The sequence below is a fragment of the Rana temporaria genome, chromosome 2 (assembly GCF_905171775.1).
Source record: "Rana temporaria chromosome 2, aRanTem1.1, whole genome shotgun sequence".
Lineage (NCBI taxonomy): Eukaryota > Metazoa > Chordata > Amphibia > Anura > Ranidae > Rana > Rana temporaria.
In genome coordinates, this window is record NC_053490.1 from 59,020,825 (window position 1) to 59,047,947 (window position 27,123).

General features: G+C 50.3%; 1 protein-coding gene across 8 annotated transcripts in view; it reads left to right on the plus strand.

Annotated features, from left to right (window-relative positions):
• Positions 1–22,159: 22,159 nt before the first annotated feature.
• The window catches only part of GRIA4 (glutamate ionotropic receptor AMPA type subunit 4), a 430,528-nt gene continuing 425,564 nt past the window's right edge, over positions 22,160–27,123 (plus strand). For 3 of the 8 annotated variants that reach the window (XM_040340234.1, XM_040340233.1, XM_040340232.1), the window contains exon 1: positions 22,160–22,667. In XM_040340234.1, coding sequence (XP_040196168.1) covers positions 22,580–22,667 — 88 coding nt within the window. In that variant the 5' untranslated portion in view covers positions 22,160–22,579. The remainder of the gene's footprint in view (positions 22,668–27,123) is intronic. The other 5 variants (XM_040340231.1, XM_040340235.1, XM_040340229.1 and 2 more) reach the window with 3 other exon arrangements.

The following is a 27,123-nucleotide window of genomic DNA, read 5'->3' on the forward strand; positions in this document are numbered from 1 at the left end:
ATACACAGAAACATTACCTTTCACTTAGCAGAAAACCTGTAATTGCCGCACATACAAACAAGAGTCTGACACATCTTTCATCTTATTGGCTGTTTATGAATGAGCGCTGAGTCCCGCACACACCTGTTTCTCAATTACAGCAATAATTCCACTTATTTCTCTAAATGTCAAATTGATGATGTTTACGGCTGATGCTGTGCCCCTTTTACCCCCAGACATTGCTACTGGGCACAAACTGTATTAGAGGCTGGAAAAATATGGACTTTATAAGGTTCCAGCATAGTGTGTGATGCTTTACAATCTAGGGGACAAAATCTACATTATTTTATTGCTTTATTACAGGCAATAGCACTTTACATACTGTAATGTGTATCACAATGTATACATTCACATCACCCCGGCCCTCAAGGAGCTCACAATCTAAAAGATTTCTACCTCGCATGCATACATGCTAGGGTCAATTAACCTACCAGCATGTCTTTGGAGTGTGGGCGGAAACCAGAGTACTTGGAAAAAACCCATGCAAACACAGAAAGAACATGCAAACTCCACACAGAGAGTGTCCTGGTTGGGATTGAAATCAAGGTCCCCAGTGCTGCAAAGCAGGCTTGCTTACCACCAGTATATAGTGATTAAAGCTCAACTCCAGAATTTAGGAAACATACTTCCCTTGCAGTGGGCTCCCCCTCTGCACTACAAGGTTTATATCATTCAGAGGCGTTGCTAGGGGGGTGCGGGGGGTACGGTCCGCACCGGGTGACACCCGCTAGAGGGGTGACACCATCCCGTTTTTTTTTTCGTTTTTTTTCTTTTTAGCTGACATAGTGCCTGGTCAACAGGATCACGGCGCTACACAAGTAGGGGCAGCCATGGTCCTAGCAATACTACTGTGTCAACCGACTAGTAGGAGGGCACGGGAGAGGATATACCGCACGCGCATGAACATCTTTGGCATGGGTGATTCGGAGGTGTTTCGCATTTTCAGATTCAGCCCTGATGCCATCCAGGAATTAGCCACAACCCTGCATGATGACATCACCAGCAAGACACATCGCCCACAAGCAGTGCAGCCACTGGTGAAGGTACTGGCAACACTGCATTTCCTTGCAAGTGGATCTTTTCAGCGTACAAGTGGAGTCGTGTCTGGGATGTCACAATCCTCCATGAGCAGATGTGTGCACCAGGATGTCCCCGCAATCCTCAGACGCATGTCCCACCACATCATCAAACCCAGCCAGGAGCATCTGCGGAATAAGGCAATGGCGGATTTCTACCAAATTGCCGGATTCCCACGCACCGTGGGGGCCATTGATTGCACACATGTGGCACTACGGCCCCCTGTGCCACAGAGCACATATACCGCAATCGGAAGCACTGGCATTCAATCAACGTACAGGTGATAGCCGATGCCCATTGCCTCATATGGCACGTCCGTGCCAAACACCCAGGGGCTAGCCACAACAGCTACATATTGTCACGGAAGCATGAATCAGACGTACAACAATAGATAAATGAAATAGGAAGGCTTTATTGAAAACCAAACAGCAAGGTAAAAGTCCAAACGGATGATCAAACAGTGCAGAGTCTTCCACCGGAGCCAGGGATCAGGAGTCAGAAGGATAGTCCGAACGAAGCCAGGGATCAGGAGCCAGAAGGGTAGTCCGAACGAAGCCAGGGATCAGGAGCCAGAAGGGTAGTCCGTGGAAGCCGGGTCGGTAACCAAAAGCAGCAGCACAATCTCAGGAGCATGTGAATACAAGAGGACCAAGCAGGGAAATGAAGCAACAGACCTCCTATATATGCAAGGCATCCAGCTCCTCCCAGTGGGAAGGAGGAGCCGCAGGGTGTGGTAAGTTATAAGAAGCACAGAAACCAACATGGCTGCCAGCACATGTCAGATGAAAGAAGCCAGCAAGAGGTAAGACCATGACAGTACCTCCCCCTCAAGGGCCCCCCCTTCGCGGCGCAAAAAACGGTTTCTGGGGGAAGCGCGCGTGGAAGTCTCGGAGCAAGGCAGGAGCATGGACATCTGCGGAGGGAACCCAGGAACGCTCCTCTGGACCATAACCACGCCAGTGGACCAAAAACTGCACCCGACCATGAACCAAGCGTGAGTCCAGGATATCGCTTACCTCATATTCCTCATGATCGCCCACCTGGACCGGACGAGGCCGAGGAACCGAGGAGGTGAAGCGATTGCACACCAGTGGTTTCAACAGGGAAACGTGAAACACGTTGGAGATCCGCATGTCAGGTGGGAGCGCAAGGGCATAGGCAACCGGGTTTACCCTGCGAAGCACTCGGAAGGGACCAACAAAGCGAGGAGCCAGCTTGGGAGTGGGCACTCGAAGGTTGAGGTTGCGAGTGGACAACCATACACGGTCTCCGACCTGGTAGGAAGGAGCAGGCGCCCGTCTGCGATCAGCCTGGAGTTTCTGGCGCTGCGCAGAGACCTCAAGGGACCTCTGGATCTGTATCCAAGAAGCACGTAGAGCGGAAAGGTGATCCTCCACAGCCGGAATATCTTGGGGAGAGAATGACTCCGGTAACACGGCAGGTTGGAACCCATAATTGGCCATGAAGGGAGACGTCCCAGAGGAAGAGTTCACCGCCGTGTTCCTGGCAAACTCAGCCCAAGGCAGAAGGTCAACCCAATTGTCTTGATGATCGGAGACATAGCAACGAAGGAATTGCTCCAGGGCCTGATTGGATCGTTCTGCGGCCCCATTGGACTGAGGGTGGTAGGCCTGAGGAGAAGGAGAGATGAATCCCCAACTGGGAGCAAAAGGTGCGCCAGAACCTGGACACAAACTGACTCCCCCGATCCGACACTATCTCCTTGGGCAAACCGTGCAACCGGAAGACCTCCCTGGCGAAAACCGTGGCCAACTCTTGTGCAGAGGGTAATTTCTTGAGAGGAACACAGTGGCACATTTTGGAAAACCGATCCACAATCATGAGAATGACCGTATGGCCTCGGGATGCAGGAAGGTCCACAATGAAGTCCATCCCAAGGTGTGACCATGGGCGCTCCCCGGTAGCGATGGGTTGCAGAAGGCCCAACGGAAGGTGCCGAGGGGATTTACTCTGGGCACAAACAGAGCATGCCAGAACGTAGAGAAGGCCACCAGAACAAACGTGAAACAGGCCAGGACAGCTGATTATTTCCAGGATGCCCTGCGGTCTTGGAGTTATGGTAGGTTCGCAACAACCGAGTGCTCAACTCCTCAGGCACAAAACATCTGCCGTTGGGTCTCCCAGAGGGAGCACCAGATTGGGCCGCCAAAATCTGCTCTCCAAGGGGAGAGGTCAGGCTGGTGCGAATGGCGGCCAGGATCTGATTAGGAGGTATGACCGAAGTCGGTATCGATTCCTCCCTGGACAGCTCGGAGAATTGACGTGATAAGGCATCCGCCCTGACGTTCTTGGAACCGGGTAGGTAAGAGACCACGTAATTAAAACGTGACAGGAACAGAGCCCATCTGGCCTGACGTGGTGTCAATCTCTTGGCCTCAGAAAGGTAAGTCAGATTCTTGTGGTCCGTCAGGATGAGAACCGGAACCACCGAACCCTCGAGCAAATGCCTCCACTCCTTGAGAGCCTGCACGATGGCCAACAACTATCTGTCACCAATCTGGTAGTTGCACTCCGCGGGAGACAGTTTCCGGGAGTAAAACCCACAGGGAAGCAGAGGACCCTCTGGTGTTCGACGCTGAGACAGAAGGGCGCCTACTCCCGTCTCAGACGCGTCCACCTCGAGAACAAAGGGCAACCCAGGGTTGGGATGAGACAGTATTGGAGCCGACACAAAGGCAGATTTTAGAGCCTCAAAAGCCCGGATGGCCTCGGGCGGCCAGACCTGGGAATTACTGCCCTTCCTGGTCAGATCCGTGAGAGGCTTGGCCAGCATGGAGAAGTCCCTGATGAACTTCCGATAATAATTGGCGAAGCCCAAAAAGCGCTGCAGGGAACGAAGACCACTGGGCTGGGGCCACTGTAAGACAGCCGAAACCTTCTCAGGGTCCATGGAGAACCCCTCAGCGGAAATGATATAACCTAAGAATGTTACCTGGGACCGGTGAAATTCGCATTTCTCAAGCTTAACGAACAGCTTGTTCTCTCGTAACCGTTGCAACACTCGCTTGACATCCAGAATGTGGGCCTCCATGGATTCAGAATATACCAAGATGTCATCCAAATAGACCACCACACACTGCTGCAACAGGTCACGGAAAACATCGTTGATGAATTCCTGAAAGACTGCGGGCGCATTGCACAACCCAAAGGGCATAACCAAGGATTCATAATGACCGGTCCTGGTGTTGAACGCGGTCTTCCACTTGTCACCAGCCTTGATCCTTACCAGGTTATATGCCGCCCTCAGGTCGAGTTTAGTAAAGACCGTGGCCCCTTTCAGGCGATCAAACAACTCGGAAATCAAGGGTATCGGGTATGCATTCTTGATCGTGATGCGATTAAGGCCCCTATAGTCGATGCAAGGCCTCAACTCTCCGCCCTTCTTTTCCACAAAGAAAAATCCAGCCCCTGCCGGGGACGAGGATTTGCGAATGTGACCACGGGAAAGCGCCTCCTTCACGTACTCCTCCATGGCCTCATTCTCCACAACCGACAGTGGATAGACCCTGCCACGAGGAGGAACGGCACCAGGTTGTAACTCTATGGCACAATCGTATGGGCGGTGCGGAGGCAGGGCAACAGCGCGCACCTTATCGAATACATCCCGGTACCCCTCGTATTCAGGAGGCAACACAGAGTCCGAGGAGGTACACAACAACTTGACAGGCCCATGGATGCAACTAGCCCCACACTGTGGTGACCACGAGAGGATCTCGGCCGATCTCCAATCGAAAGTCGGATTATGCTTCTGGAGCCAGGGGTACCCCAAGACCACCGAGTAGTGTGGAGACGAAATGACCTGAAGGCGGGCCGACTCCCTGTGAACGGCCCCAATGGCTATCCCCACTGGAAGGGTCTCATGAGTCACGTGTGAGGGCTGGAGGGGTCTGCCGTCTATCGCCTCGAGAACCAGCGGGGAAACTCGAGCCTGCAGAGGAATGGAGTTGGCGGCAGCGAACTTACTATCAATGAAAAATCCACCAGCACCAGAGTCCACCAATGCCTGGGTCGTCACCGAGCCCCCGACCCAGGAGAGAACAACGGTGATCAGTTCGGACATGCCAACCGAAAATGCCCACCGAGACCACAGTACATGCATCGGCCCACGCGTCTCCGGAGTGCCCTCTCCCCCTCGGACAGGTGAGCAAACCCCAGCTGCATGGGTTCACCCCCAGACATGTCAACTCCAGGAGGCGTGGGAGGAGAGGGAGGCACGGGTGGGACAGCAAACGTAGGCGCCAATCTGTTAGGAGACCTCCGCAGGCTCTCCTTAAAGGAAGGTCTCTCCCTGAGTCTGGTGTCAATCAATATCAGGAAAGAAATAAGAGCCTCGAGCTCCACTGGTAGGTCCTTAGCTGCAACCTCATCCTTCAAGGCATCCGAGAGATCATGGGAGAAAGCAGCGACCAGAGCCTTATTATTCCAGCCCACCTCTGCTGCCAGGGTACGAAACTCAATGGCGTATTCGGCTACCGATCGTGAACCCTGTCTGACGGACATAAGGAGCTTTGCAGCAGAGGCAGAGCGAGCCGGTACATCGAATACCTTCCGAAGAGAAGCAACAAAACCGGAAAACTCGGCAACCACCGGATTGTTGTTCTCCCATAAAGGGCTGGCCCAGGCCAAGGCCTTGTCCGAGAGCAGCGAGATCAAGAAGCCCACCTTAGATCTCTCAGTAGGAAAGGCATGTGGCAGCAACTCTAAATAAATGCCCACTTGGTTAAGGAAACCTCGGCACTGAGTTGGCTCTCCCCCAAAGCGCTGCGGAAGGGGGGCAGAACCGGTCATACCCCGAGACACCGCAGGCGCAACAGGTGTCGGGGTAAACTCTGGCGCAACAACCGGAGCGGCAGTAGGAGCGGACCCAGGAGCGACAACCGGCCTATCGGCAATGGGAGCGAGATGAGCCGTGCGTGCAAGCAGGGTTTGCAACGCCTGAGCGAACTGACCCAGCAGGTGATCCTGCTGATCAAGTCTGGCAACCAGCATGGGTAGCGAAGGTGGCCCTGTACCGTCAGAATTCATGGCTTGGTCCTAATGTCACGGAAGCATGAATCAGACGTACAACAATAGATAAATGAAATAGGAAGGCTTTATTGAAAACCAAACAGCAAGGTAAAAGTCCAAACGGATGATCAAACAGTGCAGAGTCTTCCACCGGAGCCAGGGATCAGGAGCCAGAAGGATAGTCCGAACGAAGCCAGGGTTCAGGAGCCAGAAGTGTAGTCCGAACGAAGCCAGGGATCAGGAGCCAGAAGTGTAGTCCGAAACCAAACCAAAAGCAGCAGCACAATCTCAGGAGCATGTGAATACAAGAGGACCAAGCAGGGAAATGAAGCAACAGACCTCCTATATATGCAAGGCATCCAGCTCCTCCCAGTGGGAAGGAGGAGCCGCAGGGTGTGGTAAGTTATAAGAAGCCCAGAAACCAACATGGCCGCCAGCACATGTCAGATGAAAGAAGCCAGCAAGAGGTAAGACCATGGGTGTCAGACATGACTGTCCGACCCCATGATGCAGACATCACGAGGGGCACATGCATGACTAACATCCTCCTGTCTTTTCCCTTCCAGGTGACGCGGCATATGCACTTGGGCCCCACCTCATGACTCCATTCCAGAATCCCCAAACTACAGGAGAGCAAAACTACAATGATGCACACACACGTACCCGTGCAGTGGTGGAACGCACCTTTTGTCTCCTGAAGTCCCGTTTCCGATGCCTGGATACGTCCGGGGGGGCCCTGTTGTATTCCCCAAATTTTGTGTGCCAGATCATTGGTGCATGTTGCATTCTGCACAACTACGCCATGAGAAAGGGCCTGGAGATAGACCTACGTGATGACCTGACCCCCGAACCACACAATCCCCCCCAAACCGAAGCTACCCCGTCTGCTGAGGGAACAGCAGTCAGGAGTAGCCTCGTGGAACGTATCTTTGCACGTTAAACACACACATTCATCATGGCACAAGGAGAATGCACGCATTCACACCACTGTGGTCCCTAGCTCACACACCCCACATCCACATCACATTGGATTAGCCCAGTGTTTCTCAATTCCAGTCCTCAGGCCCCCCCAACAGGTCAGGTTTTCAGGATTTCCCTCAGATGAAAAGGCTGTGGTGATTACTAAGGCAGTGAAACTGATCAAATCACCTGTGCAAAATAATGGAAATCCTGAAAACCTGACCTGTTGGGGGGGCCTGAGGACTGGAATTGAGAAACACTGGATTAGCCCAAGTCTACCTTGCAGGACTTGGGAGCAGCAACGCCACCGCAAGGCTCCAATTATGTTGCTGACCATTCATACCACATTCACACGGGTCGTGGGGATCACTTCTCCCCAACGACAGAGGGTGACACCCCTTTCCCGGCAGGAGTGTCACCCCCCCCCCCCATTCACACACCAGTCACACTGTAGTCTACACTCCTCACCGTGTGTAGGAACTACAACTTAAAAAATAAAGCTCATACTCTGAGCATAATAATAATAATAAAGCTCATACTCTGAGCAGAAAAAAAAATAAAGCTCATACTCTGAGCATAATAGAAAAAAATGAGCACTCATCTGCTCTGACGTGGGCCAAGGCTGGTGCCACGGGTGCCACGGCTCTGGCTCCTCAGTTGGAGGGAGCCTGGGGTGGGGGGGAGGGGGAGGAGCATCATCCCCTGCTCGGTCACTCCTAGCAGGTGGTGACTGCCTGCCCTCCATTGCGACGGCGAGGCGGGTGAGCACTGTGTTTGTCTGAGCGAGCATCCTCAGCTGGTGGGTAGTATTGTGGTACTGGTGCACCACCGTGAGGACTGCTGTTGCGGCCTGCTGCTCCCCCATGCAGGTCACCATCGCGACACAATTAGAGCTCACATCCTGCAGGCTCTCTGTCATTTTGCTGCTCTGATCAGCATGCAGGGTGAGGGACTGCTGCAATGTCGCTGTACATGCAGCCTGGGACTTGGCCGAGGAGGCCAGGCTGTCCGCCACACACCGCAGGTCACCCACCATAGCCCCGATATGGCGAGTCTGCCGGCCCTGTTCCTTATGCAGCCCTTCTTGCAGGGCTCCGGGTACACCCCTCATCTTCCTAAAAGCCTTCCTGGGGGAATGAGAGGCTTCGTCCCGTCCAGACAGGGAAGACCGGGATGGGGATCCCCTGGATGGGGTTACCCTGGATGGAGTTAACCTGGATGGGGTAGACCTGATGGTCAGGGAGGTGGTTGAGAGTCCAGGGATGGTGGAAACTCCCCTCCACCAACATACCTAGGCTTCCCAGGGGGTCCGACTGAGCCTCAGGATGTTCCGGGGATAGTGTGGGTCGCACAACAGCCGAAGACGGCCCAGCTCCATCCAGCACATCTGTGGATGACACAAAAGAATCACATTATCACGGATTAACAGGAGTACACTTACCAAGGCCAAGATGCTGAGGGCGGCTTCCTTTACGACCTGGCGCGGTCCGCCCCCCTGAAGTGGGGACAGGGGGAAAGACGCACCAGGAGGCACCGGTACTGACAGGAAGGTGGGGGCCGGGTGCGTGGAACAGGAACCAATCAGGAGACAGTCCGGTGAAGGTCAATGGGATGCACACCGGGATAATCTTGGAAATCCAGGAACTGAAAACAGGAAGTAGCAGAAGATAGTCCAGAAAACAAGCCGTGGTCAGGGGAGTTCAGAGAGCAGGATAATCCAAAGTTCAAAGCCAAAAGGTCAAGGGCAGGTGAGATCAACAATCCGGTGTTCAGGCCAAAGTCCAGGTCAGGAGAAAACAGCAATCCGGTAGGCAGAGCCAAAGGTCAGGTAAACAGGAACAAGAGTAGTTTCTTCAATCAGGAAGTACACACATCAAACGCTGTGACAAGCCAGAAACTTGCCAGGAGGAAGGGGTTGGTTTAAATAGCCCGCTCAGGGCTCTGATTGGCCGGACAAGGAACGAGCCTGTGCACGCGCGCGTGCCGATACCGTGCACACTGTGCATGAGCGCGGCGCCAACAGGCGCGATTGCGCCGTTCTGTGGAACTGGGCGGAATTGGTGCCCTGATACACATGTTGTTGGACCCACACACTTGTCACATGTTGCCTTCCACCCCCTCACATGCTACACACCGAATGGAGGATAAAACACACTTACCTGTCCTCAAGTCCCGATCAGTGGAGTCGTATCCCTCAACGCCCTCCACCTGCTTCTGCGAAAGACACCTGGCGATAATCTCCTCCGCAGGTGTCAAACGCAATGAACAGGCTGGTCCTCCTCCCGTGCCGCTGGCATGTTTTTTAATGAGGGCCAACTTGTCCCGGACCCGACGTCGCATATGATTTAACTTCTTCTGGATGTCATCAGAAGTGCGTGTTTCGTTGCCAATGGCATTGACATCCAGGGCGATCTTGGACAGAATCTCCCTCCTCTGTGCCTTGGTGGTCTTAGCACTTTTGGCACCATGTAGGTAGACATCATATTTGGTGAGGGCAGCCAACATAATATCCATCTCAGCAGGATTAAAGTTGTGCTTCTTCTTCTCCTTGCCCACTTGAGGTTGTGCCATCTCCAGACAAAATGACCTTGCTCAGGGGGGGGGGGGGGGAGCAGACGTAATTTTGCGACGGACGGGCGCATGTCTGGGTGTATTTATGCACTCGCCGTAAGCTGGTGGGCCGTCGTATCACAGGAAGTTGGGCCGGCGTAGTTGGGAATGCGCACAGGGAAGCGATCATACGTCCACATGACTGCGCATGCTCCGTCTATGATACGCCGGGCGTAATCCACTGCTCCACGTTCAGGCCATCATTTGCAAAAGGGCACACCTACTTACACTTACGCTGGCTTGCGCCTTCAAATTTACGGTACGCCGGCGCAACGTTACGAGCAAGTGCTTTGTGAATACTTTACTTACCTCTCAAAATTGCGTCGGCGTAGCGCATATGAGATACGCTACGCCGGAATAAGGATGCGCCAATCTACCTGAATCTAGCCCACTGTGTCTCTATCTATCTCTCTCTCTCTAACTGTGTGACTGACTTCTCTTTAACAAAGCCGGAACACACTACACGCGGCCGCCTTGCAGGCGGCCTTATATAGTGTGGGGCGTGTACTAAACCCCCTGAGCCATAATTGGCCAAAGCCACCCTGGCGTTTGCGTAAGTCGTCCGTGAATGGCACTGGACGCCATTTACATTAATGTCGAAACCAATGACGTCCTTGCGACGTCATTTAGCGCAATGCACGTCGGGAAATTTTAGGGACGGCGCATGCACAGTACGATCGGCGCGGGAACGCGCCTAATTTAAATGATCCACGCCCCCTACCTGGATCATTTGAATTAGGCGGGCTTGCGCCAGAGAATTTACGCTACCCTGCCGCAACTTTACAGGCAAGTGCAATCAAGCACTTGCCCGTAAAACTTGCGGGCGCGTAACGTAAATGAGATACGTTACGCCGCCGCTGTTTTACGCAAGTATACGAGAATCTGGCCCTAGGTGTGCAGGAGAACCAGAGAGCACCGTGCCACTATGACGACTCCTGTGCACATGCGCCGGAGTGATGTCATTGTGGCCCAGCCATTGAAATGCCTGGAGCATGTTAAACCAGAAGAAAGACCGGGTGGAGATGGATGCGCCTACAGCAGTGACAGTGTGCTGCTGGGAGGCTTCGTTTATAAAGTAAATCTGCCATAATGTGCTAGTGTGTGGTGATGTTTTATTTTGGTTTACTACCGCTTTGGCCTGGCTATAAAAATGCAAGCATGCAGTCGGGGTCCCACAACGTGTCTAAATTACCCACATGTACTCTACCAAGGGCCACCTAGAGCAGGGCTAGTCAAGGCCTAACGCCAGTCAGACTCACAGTCCACAACCCTATAAGACCTTGGTCAGGGATAGCCCTACCATGGGTCCCGCCACGTCCTTCGGACCCAAGATGGCACCTTGAGAGGGGCAGCAAATTAACGCCCAAGATTTTTTTTTCAGCAGTTTAGTGTGACATCCAGGGGGCATCCAGGGCGCTGTTAAACACCTGGGCACAAATGAAGAGCTTAGGTGTGTGTGCTGCAGGGGGCAGGGTAACCACAGGACACAGAGAGCAATGAAAGATCCCTTCCCCACCAGCTTCACCAGCAGCTGATGTTCGGGTGCAGCTTGCGAGGCTTGCATTTCTATTGCGTGAAACTGGAAGAGGGGCTACGACCTTCCGCCCAGCCCGCCTTCTTCTGCTCTGGTGTATGCATGAGGCTAGGCAATGAACACTGTGGGAGCACTGGGAGAGAGCAACAGGGAGGTTAAGTTAGTTCTGTGTGACAGGACAAAAAAGGTTTCCATCGTTTTTTCTAGTAGTGGCTGCTCATCTTCTGGATGGGTAAATGTTGCATAACCTGTCATGCTCAAAAATCACTATACAGTTCTAGCTTGCCATTTTTCTACCCTAGCCTGCCCCTATACTGCCCTAGACTGTCCCTGTACTTCCCTAGACTGTCCCTATACTGCCCTAGACTGTCCATACATACTGCCCTAGCCTGCCACTATACTGCCCTAGCCTGTCCATTTACTACCCTAGCCGGTCCATATACTTCCCTAGCCGGTCCCCCTTACTACCCTAGCATGCATTCTATGCATTAGGATAAAAAATATTCTGTGTGCAGCAGCCCCCCCAATACTTACCTGTGCCCCATCTCTATCCAGCGATGTCCACAAGTGCTATGCTGTCTGGGACTCTCCCTAATGATTGGCTGAGACGCAGAAGCTGGCGCAATTGGCTCTCGCTGCTGTCAAACTCAGTGAGCCAATAAGGAGAGAGGTGGTGCTGCCAAGCCGCAGCTCCGTGTCTGAATGGACACAAAGAGCAGCAGCTTGGCTTGGGTGCCCCATAGCAAGCTGCTTGCTGTGGGGGCACTCGGCAAGAGGGAGGGGCCAGGAGCACTTACAGATGAAATCAGTCTGGTTCAGTAGGAATCACAATCATGGGAAAGACTGCTGACCTGACAGTTGTGCAGAAAACCATCATTGACACCCTCCATAAGGAGGGAAAGCCTCAAAAGGTAATTGCAAAAGAAGTTGTATGTTCCCAAAGTGCTGTATCAAAGCACATTAATAGAAAGTTATGTGGAAGGGTAAAGTGTGGAAGAAAAAGGTGCACAAGCAGCAGGGATGACTGCAGCCTGGAGAGGATTGTCAGGAAAAGGCCATTCAAAAGTGTTGGGGACTTTCATAAGGAGTGGACTGAGGCTGGAGTTAGTGGATCAAGAGCTACCACACACAGACAGATCCTGGACATGGGTTTCAAATGTTCGTATTCCTCTTGTCAAGCCTCTCCTGAACAACAAACAATGGCAGAAGCGTCTTACATGGGCTAAAGAAAAACACACCTGGTCTAGTGCTCAGGGCTTCAAAGTCCTCTTTTCTGATGAGAGCACATTTTGCATCTCATTTGGAAATCAAGGACCCAGAGTATGGAGGAAGAATGGAGAGGCACACACTGCAAGATGCTTGGAGTTCAGTGTGACGTTTTCACAGTCTGTGTTGATATGGGGAGCCGTGTCATCTGCTGGTGTTGGTCCACTGTGCTTCATTAAGTCCAGGGTCAACGCAGCCGTCTACCAGGAGATTTTGGAGCACTTCATGATTCCTTCCACAATCGAGCTCTATGGGGATGCTGATTTTATTTTCCAGCAGGACTTGGCACCTGCCCCACACTGCCAAAAGCACCAAAACGTGTTTCAATGACTGTGGGATTACTGTGCTCCTGAGTATGGCAATACCATGTGTGTGAGAATTTTACACAGCCTGGCCACATACAGAGACCCAACATGCACGGAACACTGTCAGGTAAATGACACATCTAATTTCCAAACGACCTATTATTATTATTATACAGTATTTATATAGCGCCAACAGTTTACACAACTTCATCAGTGTTGTATGCATAGCCGACAGTGGTGACAGTGCCAGGGCCTCCTCCTTGAGGTACACAGACTCAAACATTTTGGTGACTGCTACTGTTGCATCCACCTCTTCTTGTTCTCGTGCAACCGTATCCACCAGCACATTGTGAAAGGAAATGGTGGGTTGCACTTGCCGGCACAGAGGGGGGCAGAAGATGAAACATCTTCGGGAGGCCTTGCAGAAAGGACGTGCAACGCGTTCCCAGAGACTGGGAGGTTACAAAATCCTGGTCCTGGACAACATGTTGCTGAGGCTTCGGTCAGTCACAGAAGGAGCGGTGGGGAAGGTGGCCGTCTGACTGATGCTTTCAGACAATTTTTTAGTCCGCAGCCCCAAGGTATGACTGGTTCCAGCAACCATCGCCAGCGTCTGTTTTACATGGTGCGGGAATACCTAGGGGCAAGATCAGACATGTGCACCTTTCCCACGAAAATCCTCTGGCTTACTGGGTCTTGAGGATGGATCACTGGCCAGATCACTGGCCAGAGCTTGCACAGTATGCAATTGAGCTACTGGCCTGTCCTGCATCCTGTGTTCTTTCGGAATGCACATTCAGTGCTGCTGGAGGCTTTGTAACCGATCACAGGGTGCGCCTCTCCACCGACCCAGTCGATCGACTGACCTTCATAAAAATGAATCAGGCTTGGATCACCACCAGCTACCAAGCACCTGATGCTGATTTTTTTTGAAATGTCAGATCCCTTCAAGACTGCCTATGCTAATGCTGAGTGACTATCCTGTTATGCTGAGTGACTATCCTTTTCCTCTTCAATGATCATGCTGATGGCGTGTAAGAGCATTTTTGGTTCTGGGCACTGCCACCAGTGGCTAAGGCCCAATTTTTCTGCCCCTGTTTAACAGGGGCGTGTAATTAAAATATTTGAATCAAAATTTTGCAGCGGGCTCATTCCTGCGCTCCAACTAGAGTATCTGTGAGGGGTTGCAGTGTTGTGGCACCAGCAACAGTGCCTAAGGCCCAATTTTGCTGTCCCTGTTTAACAGGGGCGTGTAATTACAATTTTTGAAGCAATACTCTGCAGCAGGGCTCATTAGTGCACTCCAACTAGAGTATCTGTGAGGGGTTGCTGTGTTGTGGAACCAGTGCCTAAGGCCCAATTTGTCTGCCCCTTCAACATGGGCATGTAATTACAATTCTTGATCTAATATTTCACAGCAGGGCCCATTCCTGCGCCCACCAAGAGTAACTGTGAGGGCTTACAGTGTTGTGGCACCAGCGCCAGCACCAAAGGCCCAATTTTTCTACCAATGTTCAACAATGGCATGTAATTACAATTCTTGATATACCGGTAATAGTTCACAGCAGGGCGTTCCAGCGCCCACCAAGACTTACTGTGAGGGCTTACAGTGTTGTGGCAACACCAACACCTAGGGCCCAAATTTCTGCAGAGTATATACGGCAGGCCCCTACTTTCAAACATCCAACTTACAAACGACTCCTACTTGCAAACAGAAGGAGACAACAGGAAGTGAGAGGAAATCTACCCCTAGGAAGGGAAATTCTCATCTGTAAGAGGTGGCTCCTGTCCACTGATGCTTTATCACCAATCCTTGTTTCACCAAAAAAAAAAATTCTTCAAAAAAACATTTGTCATTGGGACAGAAAGTGAGGTGCAATCTTCTGAACAGATGCGCACAGACAGCAAATGTTCCAGGGGTGATAACCCTTCTCTATGTTTTCCAAAAAGCTTAAAAATAGATTTTTTGTCTGGAGCTACACTTTAAAAAAGTACTAGTTCAAAATTACAAACAGATTCTACTTAACAACAAACCTACAGTCCTTGTCTTGTTTGCACCGCCTGTATACTGCTGTTCAAAGTATATAGGGCCAAAGGCATGGATAAACTGGCCATCGGGACTACCGGGAGTTTCCCGATGGGCCGATGGCTCAGTGGGCCCGCTAGAGTGACAGCAGACCGCCACCCCCCTCCGCTCCTCTCTCTGTCTCTCCCTCAGGGCTGCCCCCCCCTCTCAGGTCGCGGCTGGGCTGGAGAGGGGAGAGAAGAGAGAAAATATGTGTCACTTTCACGGCGGCACCCCCGTTCTCAGGTCGCGGCTGGGCTGGAGAGAGCAGAGAGGAGAGAAAAGATGTCAGTTTCACAGCCGCACCCCCCACCCCCGTTCTCAGGTCGCGGCTGGCTGGCTGGAGAGAAGAGAAAACAGATGTCAGTTTCACTTTCTCGGCACCCCCGCCCGTTCTAAGGTCGCTGCTGGGCTGGAGAGGGGATAGAAGAGATGACACTTTACTTTCACTCCGACCCCGGCAGTGTTAACAGATCTAAGCAGATCTCCATCCACAGCAGCAGCCAGTGCTCTCTGCTAATCCATTACCTGCGGAGCCTGATGGCTGCTGCAGGGTTTGCTCAGACTGTGATCGGCCAGTACAGGGACAGGGGGAGTGGTCAGCTGGTCGACAGAGCACATGGACACAGACACCAATAACAGATTGGAGAGTGCAGCATGGAAGGTAAATCTTAAAAATGTGATGTGTGCTGCTGACTGTGCCCCCTGTGCTGCATGTAGATTTTAGTGGGACTTTAATCTCCTTCTTGGATGGAGCACCCTTAGTTACAAACCGATGAGAATGATTCAACAGGCCATTTCCATCATCGGTTCACCGCTGAAGTGGCCTGATGGTCTGATGTGCGTACACACCATCGTTCCAAAAACCGATCGGGTCAGAACGCGTTGACGTCAAACACACAGCGTGCTGAATAAAACGAAGTTCAATGCTTCCAAGCATTCGTCGACTTGATTCTGAGCATGCGTGGGTTTTGAACCGATGCTTTCTGTACTAACCATCGGTTTGGACCGATCGGGCAGCGGGCCATCGGTTTGATTTTAAAGCATGTTTTAAAATTTTGGACCGAAGGACAACAGACCGATGGGCTATACACACGGTCGGTTTGGACCGATGAAACTGAACCTCGGTCCATTCTCATCGGTTTTGTCCGACCGTGTGTACGCGGCCTTAGGCTGACTAGCTGCTTATAATTAATTTGCATTGTAAAAATGGATGACTGTGGCCCACAGTCTCTGGTAATCTCATGCAGTATTTCCGCAGTCTCTGGTAATCTCATGCAGTATTTCCGCAGTCTCTGGTAATCTCATGCAGTATGTCCGCAGTCTCTGGTAATCTTGCGCAGTATGTTCGCGGTCTCTGGTAATCTCCTGGATTATGTACGCAGTCTCTGGTAATCTTGTGCAGTATGTCCGCAGTCTGGTAATCTCACGCAGTATGTCCGCAGTCTGGTAATCTGATGCAGTATGTCCGCAGTCTGGTAAACTCCTGCAGTATGTCCGCAGTCTCTGGTAATCTCATGCAGTATGTTCTCGTAATCTCATGCAGTATGTCCGCAGTCTCTCGTAATCTCGTGCAGTTGTAACAGGCGCTCTCAGCACCGTAATGCGTTCCATGCTTGGACGTCATCGCCCGCCAAGCCGTGTGCATTCCAGCTTGGAACGCGGAAGTGCGGCTTGAATTAGTGCTTATGCACTACACCTGCATCCTACCTATAAACAGAACAGTGTGGAGACTGTACACTGTTCTATTATTGTCGACCGTAGCCAGCTTGGCTACCAAGCTACAGGTACCCATGCTATTTTTCTCAATGATTTTCATCCATATTGCAGGGACCAGACATTACACTAAAGCCGCAAGCAGTTTTAATGACTTTTTTCTTATAGTAATGTCATTTTGTGCAGGGACAGTTCTAAACACATGCCACTTCACATACATACTATAAACACCCAGCAGGTACGATATTTAATGGAATTTTTCTATTTTTTTTTTCAATTTAACTACTTGCCGGCCAGCCGCCGCAGTTATACAGCGGCAGGTCGGCTCGGCTGTGCAAGATCATATAGCTATACGTCATCTCGCTAGGCAGCCAATAGGGGCCCGTGCTCGCCCCTGGTCCAGACGTGCGTGCCGGTCCTGTCAGGGGGAGAAATGACTGTTCGCTGTTCATACAATGTATGAACAGCGATCTGTCATTTCCCCAAGTCAGTCCCACCCCCCCTTCAGTTAGAACACACCTAGGGAACATACTTAACCCCTTCCTCGCCCCCTAGTGTTAACCCCTTCCCTGCCAGTGGCATTTTTATAGTGATCAATGCAATTTTATAGCACTGTTCGCTATAAAAATGCCAATAGTCCCAAAAATGTGTCAAAAGTGGCCGAAGTGTCCGCCATAAGGTCGCGGTACCGATAAAAATGGCTGATCGCCACCATTACTATTAAAAAAAAAATATTAATAAAAATGCCATAAAACTATGCCCTATTTTGTAGACGCTATAACTTTTGCGCAAACCAATCAATAAACGCTTATTGCGATTTTTTTTATGAAAAATATGTAGAAGAATACGTATTGGCCTAAACTGAGGAAAAAAATATATTTTTTTAAATATTTTTGGGGATATTTATTACAGCAAAAAGTAAAAAATGCTAATTTTTTTTCAAAATTGGCGCTCTATTTTTGTTTATGGCGCAAAAAATAAAAACCGCAGAGGTGATCAAATACCACCAAAAGAAAGCTCTATTTGTGGGAAAAAAAGGACGCCAATTTTGTTTGGGAGCCACGTCGCAGGACCGCGCAATTGTCAGTTAAAGCGACGCAGTGCTTAATCGCAAAAAGTGGCCCGGTCATTGACCAGCAATATGGTCCGTGGCTGAAGTGGTTAGGCATCATTAAAATCACTGTCCCCGGAAAAACAACCGTTTTTAAAACTTTTTTTTGCATTGATACATGTTCCCTGGGGCAAGACCCAGATCCCCAAACCCGTTTTAGGACAATAACTTGCATATTAGCCTTTAAAATTAGCACTTTTGATTTCGAACGTTCGAGTCCCAAAGACTTCAATGGGGTTCTAAAGTATGCGCGAATGATCGATCCGTTCGAAGGTTCTGGTGCAAACCGTACGGGGGGGGGGGGGATGTGTTCGGCTCATCCCTAGTCTCTAGTATCTCTTTTTAGGGTGACTTTCTATTATGGCTCTCTAGTATGGCTCTCTAGGATGGCTCTCTAGCATCTCTCTTTAGTATCTGTCTCTACTATGGCTCTCTAGGATAGCTCTCTGGTATCTCTCTCTAGGAATGGCTCTCTAGTATGTATCTCCTGGGTGATGAGCAGAAAATGTCGGGCAGGTCACTTATATAGATAATGTACCCATCTGAGTAATAAAACTTCTTCTTCTTTTTTATATTTTTTATTATAAAAGTAAAAGACGGAAACAAAACGAAACACAAATATTTGACACTGATTTTGATAAATGAACACATCAATATCTGCTTCGATGGATGGAGTAACAATTCTCAATGATTTCTCAAGGTGCTCCTCAGATATTTTGGTTCTAGTTTTGCCCTTCGTGTCCTTCATCCTTGAAAACAGTTGCTCACAAATATACAGTGCTTTGCAAAAGTATTCACCCCCTTGGCTTTTTACCTACCGTATTTATCGGCGTATACGCGCACTTTTTTGCCCTTAAAATCAGGGCAAAATCGTGGGTGAGCGATATACGCCGATACTCGCTTCCCGCGCTGTGTTTGAACCACTCCGCTGACATATCTCGAGCGCAGTACACTCAGGTATACTCTGGCAGGCTCTGCTCGCGGTCACGTCCTGTGCGTCCTGTACGTCCTTTACGCGAGAGGAGCCTGCCTGAGTATACCCGAGTGTACTGCGCTCGGTATATGTCGGCGGAGTGGTTCAAACACAGTGCGGGAAGCTGAACATGGCCCAACAGCAAACCTGCCAAAACTCAAGGACCGGGCAAGGAGGGCATTAATCAGAGAGGCAGCACAAAGACCTAAGGTAACCCTGGAGGAGCTGCAGAGTTCCACAGCAGAGACTGGAGTATCTGTACATAGGACGACAATAAGCCGTACGCTCAATAGAGTTGGGCTTCATGGCAGAGTGGCCAGAAGAAAGCCATTAATTTCACAAAAAACTAATTGGCACGTTCTGAGTTTGCGAAAAGGCATGTGGGAGACTCACAAAATGTATGGAGGAAGGTGCTCTGGTCTGATGAGACTAAAATTGAACTTTTTGCCCATCAAAGTAAACGCTATGTCTGGTGCAAACCCAACACATCACATCACCCAAAGAACACAATCCCCACCGTGAAACATGGTGGTGGCAGCATCATGCTGTGGGGATGTTTTTCAGCAGTCAGGACTGGGAAACTGGTCAGGGTTGAGGGAAAGATGGATGGTGCTAAATGCAGGGATATTCTTGAGCAAAACCTGTACCACTCTGTGTGCGATTTGAGGCTAGGACGGAGGTTCACCTTCCAGAAGGACAATCACCCCAAACACACTGCTAAAGCAACACTTGAGTGGTTTAAGGGGAAACATGTAAATATGTTGGAATGGCCTAGTCAAAGCCCCCGACCTCAATCCAATAGAAAATCTTTGGTCAGACTTAAAGGGGTTTTCCACCTTTTTTTTAAGTTTATTAAAAGTCAGCAGTTACAAAAAGTGTAGCTGCTGGCTTTTAATAAACAGACACTTACCTGCTCCACGGTTCCAGCGACGCGCCGGCCGGGGCTCCACTCCTCGCCCCCCCCTCGCCGGCCGGCGTCTTCATTCCTAGTGCGGGCACCCAGCAGTGACAGCTTTCGGCTTCAAGGCCGGGCACCCACTGCGCATGCGCGAGCGTCACTGCGCATGCGCGAGCGTCACTGCGCATGTGCGAACGGCGCTGTCCGATTGGACAGGCGCTCGCCTACAGGGAGGGGCTGCAATAAGGCGATTAAGCTATTCACCTTACCAGCCCCTCGGCGGAAGGAGGAAGTGGGACAGGAAGTCTCACTCCTCCTGATGCCCCCACTCCCCCCCCCAAAAAATGACATGCCAAATGTGGCATGTAAGGGGGCAAGGAGTGGATTAAGCGGAAGTTCCATTTTTAGGTGGAACTCCGCTTTAAAGATTGCTGTTCACAAGTGCAAACCATCCAACTTGAAGGAGCTGGAGCAGTTTTGCAAGAAGGAATGGGCAAAAATCCCAGTGGTAAGATGTGGCAATCTCACTTATCCAAAGTGACTTGGAGCTGTGATAGGCGCAAAAGGTGGCTCTACAAAGTATTGACTTTAGGGGGGTGAATAGTTATGCACATTGACTTTTTCTGTTATTTTGTCCTATTTTTTGTTTGCGTCACAATAATAATAATAATAATAATAATAATAAAAAAATAAAAAAACATCTTCAACGTTGTGCGCATGTTTTGTAAATTAAATGATGCAAATCCTCAAACAATCCATGTTCATTCCAGGTTGTGAGGCAACAAAACACAAAAAATTCCAAGGGGGGTGAATACTTTTGCAAGGCACTGTAAGTGCTGCTGAAAACCGTTACTATGGATCAGACCTGAATGTGAAGAGTCGGCTATTGTTAAAACTTGTAAATGTTCAGTAGAGAGACTGTCAAATGTTTCTTAGGACGCATGTGTTTGCTAAGTGTAAACATATTTTTACAAACAATTCCCCCAAAAAAATAAATCAACATTTTTAAGTAAGTTTATGATTTTGTGTCAGGCCACACTCATAATACCATGTATCTCCTGGAATTTATGGGAAGGGCAGTGTATATAATACAATGTATCTCCCGGGTGAGTATATAATACAATGTATCTCCTGGAATGTATGGGAAGGGGAGTGTATATAATACAATGTATCTCCCGGGTGAGTGGAATACTATGTATTATGGGGCAGATCCACATACAAATAGATGGGCGCAGCGTATGTGAGATACGCTACGCCGCTGTAACTTACTTTTGGCCGGTTCGAATCCCCAAAGAATTTGCGCCGTAAGTTACGGCGGCGTAGTCTATCTCTGGCAGCGTAAGGGCGCGGAATTCAAATCGCGATTAGGGGGCGTGTTTCGTTTAAATGAAGCGCGTCCCCACGCCGAATGAACTGCGCATGCGCCGTCACTAAATTTCTCGCCGTGCATTGTGCTAAATGACGTCGCAAGGACGTCATTTTTTTTAACATAGACGTGACTTACGTCCATCCCGATTCACGGACGACTTACGCAAACCCCCAAAAAAAATTCAAAATAAACGCGGGAACGACGGCCATACTTAATATGGCAGGTCTAACTATACGCGTCAAAATACCAGCTTTAACTATACGCCGGAAAAAGCCGACTAGAGACGCCGTAAAAAATGCGCCGGCCGCTCGTACGTTCGTGGATCGTCGGAAATAGCTAATTTGCATACCCGACGCGGAAAACAACATGATCGCCACCCAGCGGACGCAGAAGTATTGCATCTTAGATCCGAAGGCGTACGAAGACGTACACCTGTCGGATCTAACCCAGATGCCGTCGTATCTTGTTTTGAGGATTCAAAACAACGATACGATGCGGGAAATTTGAAAGTACGCCGGCGTATCAGTAGATACACCGGCGTACTCTGTCTGTGGATCTGCCCCTATGTATGTAATAGAATGTGTGGGGGATGTATCTAATAGAATGTAAGGGATGTATCTAAAAGAATGTATGGGGGGTGTATCTAATAGAATGTAAGGGATGTATCTAAAAGAATGTATGGGGGGTGTAAGTAATTTCATGTATTGGGGGGTGTATCTAATAGAATGTAAGGGGATATATCTAAAAGAATGTATGGGGGTGCATCTAACAGATTTTATCTCCTGGGTGTATCTAATAGAATGTATGGGGGGGGGGGGTGAGTAATTTCATGTATTGGGGGGTGTATCTAATAGAATGTTTGGGGGGTGTCTAATAAAATGTATCTCTGGGGTGTATCTAATAGAATGCATGGGTGTATCTAAATGAATGTATGGGGGGGGGGGTGTATCTAAAACAATGTATGTGGTGGTGGGTGTATCTAATAGAATGTATGGGGGGTGTATCTAATAGAATGTATGGGGTGGTGGGTGTATCTAATAGAATGTATGGGGGTGTATCTAATAGAATGTATGTGAAGCACGGTGGGGCAGTGGGATGACCTTGGCTCACCCTGGCTCTGCCCCCCTCCCCCATGTGGTGCTGATGCTGGGCTCGGTTTGCTGCAGTGACTGTGCTCGCTATTCCTCTGTACAGTGACAGGAGGGGGGGCCAGTCTGCCTTCCATCCTCCCTCCCCCCTCCCTCCTCCATACTACGATCATCCCATTCATGCCATTGCTGACACACTGACAGCCGGGATAGGAGGGAAGGAAGGAAGGAAGGAGGGAAGGAAGGAAGGAAAGAAGGAAAGGAAGGAAGGAAGGGAGGAAGGTGTCCTCCGGACAGACAGACCTCCTTTGTGTGTGATGGGGGGAGAGTGAGGAGAGATAGCGCATGTCTCATCCCTCCACCACCAGCGCCGACTCCACCATCTTGCATGTGGAAGGATCTCCGGAGCTCTCCCGGGGTATGGACACTGCGGGAAGGAGCAGCCTGGGCAGCATGGCACGCTAGACGGGCATCCTCCTTCTCCTCCTCCTCCTCCTGCACGGCTTCTCCGCGGCATCCAGAGACACACAGCCAGAGAAGATGCGGATTATCTACCAGCACATTGTCTTCTTAGTCTCGGGATTTTGGGGCTTTGCCTTGGGAGCTTTCCCTAGCAGCGTGCAGATAGGTAAGGAGCTGGGCATGGAGGTCTCTGGGCACCTGGGGGGGACTTACAGCCGCTCAGCGGCACTTGGGGTTTATTGGCAGCAACTTGGAGCTCATTGCATGTCTATATCATGGTTATGGTGGTGGTGGTGGAGTTCCATGGCTCCAACCTCTTTGGTGGCTATCATAGTGGTGGAGTTCCATGGCTACAACCTCTTTGGTGGCTATCATAGTGGTGGAGTTCCTTGGCTCCAACCTCTTTGGTGGCTATCGTAGTGGTGGAGTTCCATGGCTCCAACCTCTTTGGTGGCTATGGTGGTCGTTGAGTTCCTTGGCTCCAACCTCTTTGGTGGCTATCATAGTGGTGGAGTTCCTTGGCTCCAACCTCTTTGGTGGCTATCGTAGTGGTGGAGTTCCATGGCTCCAACCTCTTTGGTGGCTATCATAGTGGTGGAGTTCCATGGCTCCAACCTCTTTGGTGGCCTTCGTAGTGGTGGAGTTCCATGGCTACAACCCCTTCGTTGGCTATGGTGGTCATTGAGTTCTATGGCTCCAAACTCTTCCGTAGCATCGTACCCACACACAAGCTTGACCCAAAGAGCTTGCTATCTAAAGGATCTCAAGTGTAGACGACCCCCCTCCCTCTTCCTTAACCCTTCCCTGGTGTTCTGCCACCGCATAACCTCTTGGAAGCTCAACCCAACCACCAGCAATGTCTAGTGCTGAGAGTCAAGAGTTTCTGCAGTAGCTAGAGTGATCAGAAATGATTAACAGGTCTGTTCAGCTCATCAGATGACATCTACCCCCAGGATAACCCAACCCCCCCTTCTTCTTCACCCCTTCCCTGGTATTCTGCCACTGCATAACCTCTCGGAAGCTCAACCCAACCACCAGCAATGTCTAGTGCTGGGATTGACAGCTGAGAGCCAAGAGTTTCTGCAGTAGCTAGAGTGATCAAAAATGAATACCAGGTCTTTTCGGCTCATCAGATGACATCTACCCCCCCCCCCCAGGGTAACCCCCCCTCTTCTTCTTCTTCATGCCTTCCCTGGTGTTCTGCCACTACATACCCTCTTGGAAGCTCAACCCAACCATCAGCAATGTCTAGTGCTGGGATTGACAGCTGAGAGCCAAGAGTTTCTGCAGTAGCTAGAGTGATCAAATAATGATTATCAGTCTTTTTGGCTCATCAGGTGACATCTACCCCCCCCCCCCAGGACAACCCAACCCCCCCCCCTCTTCTTCTTCATCCCTTCCCTGGTGTTCTGCCACTACATAACCTCTCGGAAGCTCAACCCAACCACCAGCAATGTCTAGTGCTGGGATTGACAGCTGAGAGCCAAGAGTTTCTGCAGTAGCTAGAGTGATCAAATAATGATTAACAGGTCTTTTCGGCTCATCAGGTGACATCTACCCCCCCCCCCTCTTCTTCATCCCTTCCCTTCATAACCTCTTGGATGGTCCACCCTACAGACACCATTGTGCCAGCCATGTCTGGAGATGTGATTGACAGCTGATAATCAAGAGTTTCTGCAGCAGATATAATCAATGATGACTAACGAGTCTGTTTGGTTCACTGGAGGGTAACCCCCCCCCCCCCCACACAAACCTGCCACCCAGGCCTGGCCTCCCCTGCATTGTGTGGATGTCTGATGAGTGTGATGGGATTGCTGCAGTAGCAGTGCTGTCCTGTTCTTGTGCAGTCTCCCCCATCATCATCTCTACATGATGGCTAGTTGGAAAGTTGTGCATTGGAGCACTGCGTCCCTTTCGGCAGAAGCCTCCCCTCTACTTTGATGGCATCTCTATACTAGGATGGCTTTTAATGTCTTGCAGCTCACCTCTGCATCATTTATTGCACTGTAGTTTCCGAGAGAAGGTGGGGGGGGGGGGGGGGAGTTAATGAGATTCCGAGAGCAGACTGACTTTTTGTCCTCTCTGTATAATAAGACACGGCTTGTGTTGAGGCGGATAAATCCATTGGCTATCTGTTTGATTTCGGCAGTTGCTAGGACATTGACATTTCAGGTCTTTAAACATGGAAGATAAGAGGAAAAGCCACAATGCATTAGGGGTTGGTTCAACATATGGCATATATTGATGGGTTGTGGCATGGCAGCTGGAATGTGGCGTCAGATGGAAACTAGCTAGCCGTCTTAAAAGTGGCTTGTGACCAGATTTCAGCTGATCCCTTTTCCAGAAGTTCATGGACATTGTTATTTTTAGGGTGCAAGCACCTAACCCATCCGGGGCAATGGTCGTAACTGGTGGCCAAATATTATAGCAGTCTACCCATCTGCCATCCATGGCGATCAGTCACAGGTTGGCCCTAAACTCATAAATCATAAGCAAGGTGAGAGGTGTACTGGGATAGTGACTCGGTAAACAGTCAATGGCCCGGATTCAAAGACCTTTGCGCTTTATTTGCGGAGGCGCAGGGCAACGATTTTGCCCTGCGCCCCCGCAAATTTGCTCTGCTGCCCTCGATTCACGGAGCAGTAACTCCGTAAATTGCGAGGGCGCGCCAGCAAAATTGCCCGGCGCTAGAGCACGCAATTTAAATGATCCCGTAGGGGGCGGGAATCATTTCAATTAGGCGCGCTCCCGCGCCGAGCGTAGAGCGCATGCTCCGTCGGGAAACTTTCCCGACGTGCATTGCGGCAAATGACGTCGCAAGGACGTCATTTGCTTCAGAGTGAACGTGAATGGCGTCCGGCGCCATTCACGAATCACTTACGCAAACGACGTAACATTCAAATATCGCAACGCGGGAACAACGGGTATCCTTTAGCATTGGCTGCCCCTACTATTAGAAGGGGCAGCCTTACGCTAAACACGCCGTACGGAAACAACGTAACTTGCGTACGCAGGGCTCGCGTAACATTGTGAATCGGTGTTAGTATGCAATTTGCACACTATACACTGAGCACAATGGGAGCGCCCCCTAGCGATCATCGCAAGAATGCAGCCTAAAATATGCGTGGCATAAGAGCCTTATGCCACGCAGATTTTAGGCTGCAGTCAGCGTTACAATGTTCCTGAATCAGGAGCACTCGTAACGCCGGGGCGAGTAAGCAATTGCGCTGTGTAACCTATGGTTACACAGGCGCAATTGCTTATTGAATCTGGGCCATTCTCTTTAACTTTTCCCACTCAAGCTTATTTTTCATTCCCTCCCCCCCTTATCTATGTAGAAAAGGAAGCCATCTCTGATTGGTTACAAATACTGAATTCACCCCTTCCAGTGATTGTGAGTGCCTAGTTATATATGGGCATCCGGTCTATCAGGTGATGCTTGGATTGGTTGCATAGCTGTGAAATAACATAATATTCTCAACCAGGGCTCCTCCAGAGGTTGTTGGGGGTTTCTTGAGCTGTGGCTGATCGACCTTCCATGTGATGGTGCCTTCAAAGTTTTGGCTTCAGTGCCATTTAGCAGAGCCAGTGCCAGGCATGACACCAGTGATCTTTTTCGCTGTTTGTATAGCTGGTATTCTGACCACCAATGTAAGGGGCATTCTTCTTACTGTCCACCAATGTAAGGGGCATTCTTCTCACTGACCACCAATGTACGGAGGCATTCTTATCACTGTCCACCAATGTAAGGGGGGCATTCTTCCCACTGGCCACCAATGTAAGGGGCATTCTTCCCACTGGCCACCAATGTAAGGAGGCATTCTTCTCACTGACCACCAATGTAAGGGGGGCATTCTTCCCACTGGCCACCAATGTAAGGGGGGCATTCTTCCCACTGGCCACCAATGTAAGGGGCATTCTTCTCACTGACCACCAATGTAAGGAGGCATTCTTCTCACTGACCACCAATGTAAGGGGGCATTCTTCTCACTGGCCACCAATGCAAGGGTGCATTCTTCCAACTAATAAACACAGTAAGGGGACATTCTTCCTACCGGCCATCAATGTAAAAGTGGCATTGTTCCCACTGGCCACCAACGTAAGGGGGGCATTCTTCCCACTGACCACCAATGTAAGGGGGCATTCTTCCAACTGACCAACACTGTAAGGGGGGCATTTTGCCCCTGAACAATAATGTAAGGGGGGCATTACTCCCACTGACCACCAATGTAAAGGGGGCATGCTTACCACTGACCAGCAATGTAACAAGCATTCTTGCTATTGATCACAAGTGTAGGGGGGCATTCTTCCTACTTACCACCAATGTAAGATAGGCATTCTTCCCACAGACCACCAAGATGAGGGGGGCATTCTTCTTACTGTCTGTACAGCTGGCATTCTAGCCACCACTATAGAGGGCATTCTTTTCACTGACCACCAATGTAAGGGGGCATTCTTTTCACTGACCACCAATGTAAAGAGCATTCTTTGCACCCAATGAATTAATTTAAGCTGGCGTTCCCCTCAATGTAAAATGGGAATTCTTCACACTCTCCGCTAATGTAAAATGGGGCGTTCTTCTTACTCATCACCAATTTAAGGGAAATTCTTCTTACTTATCA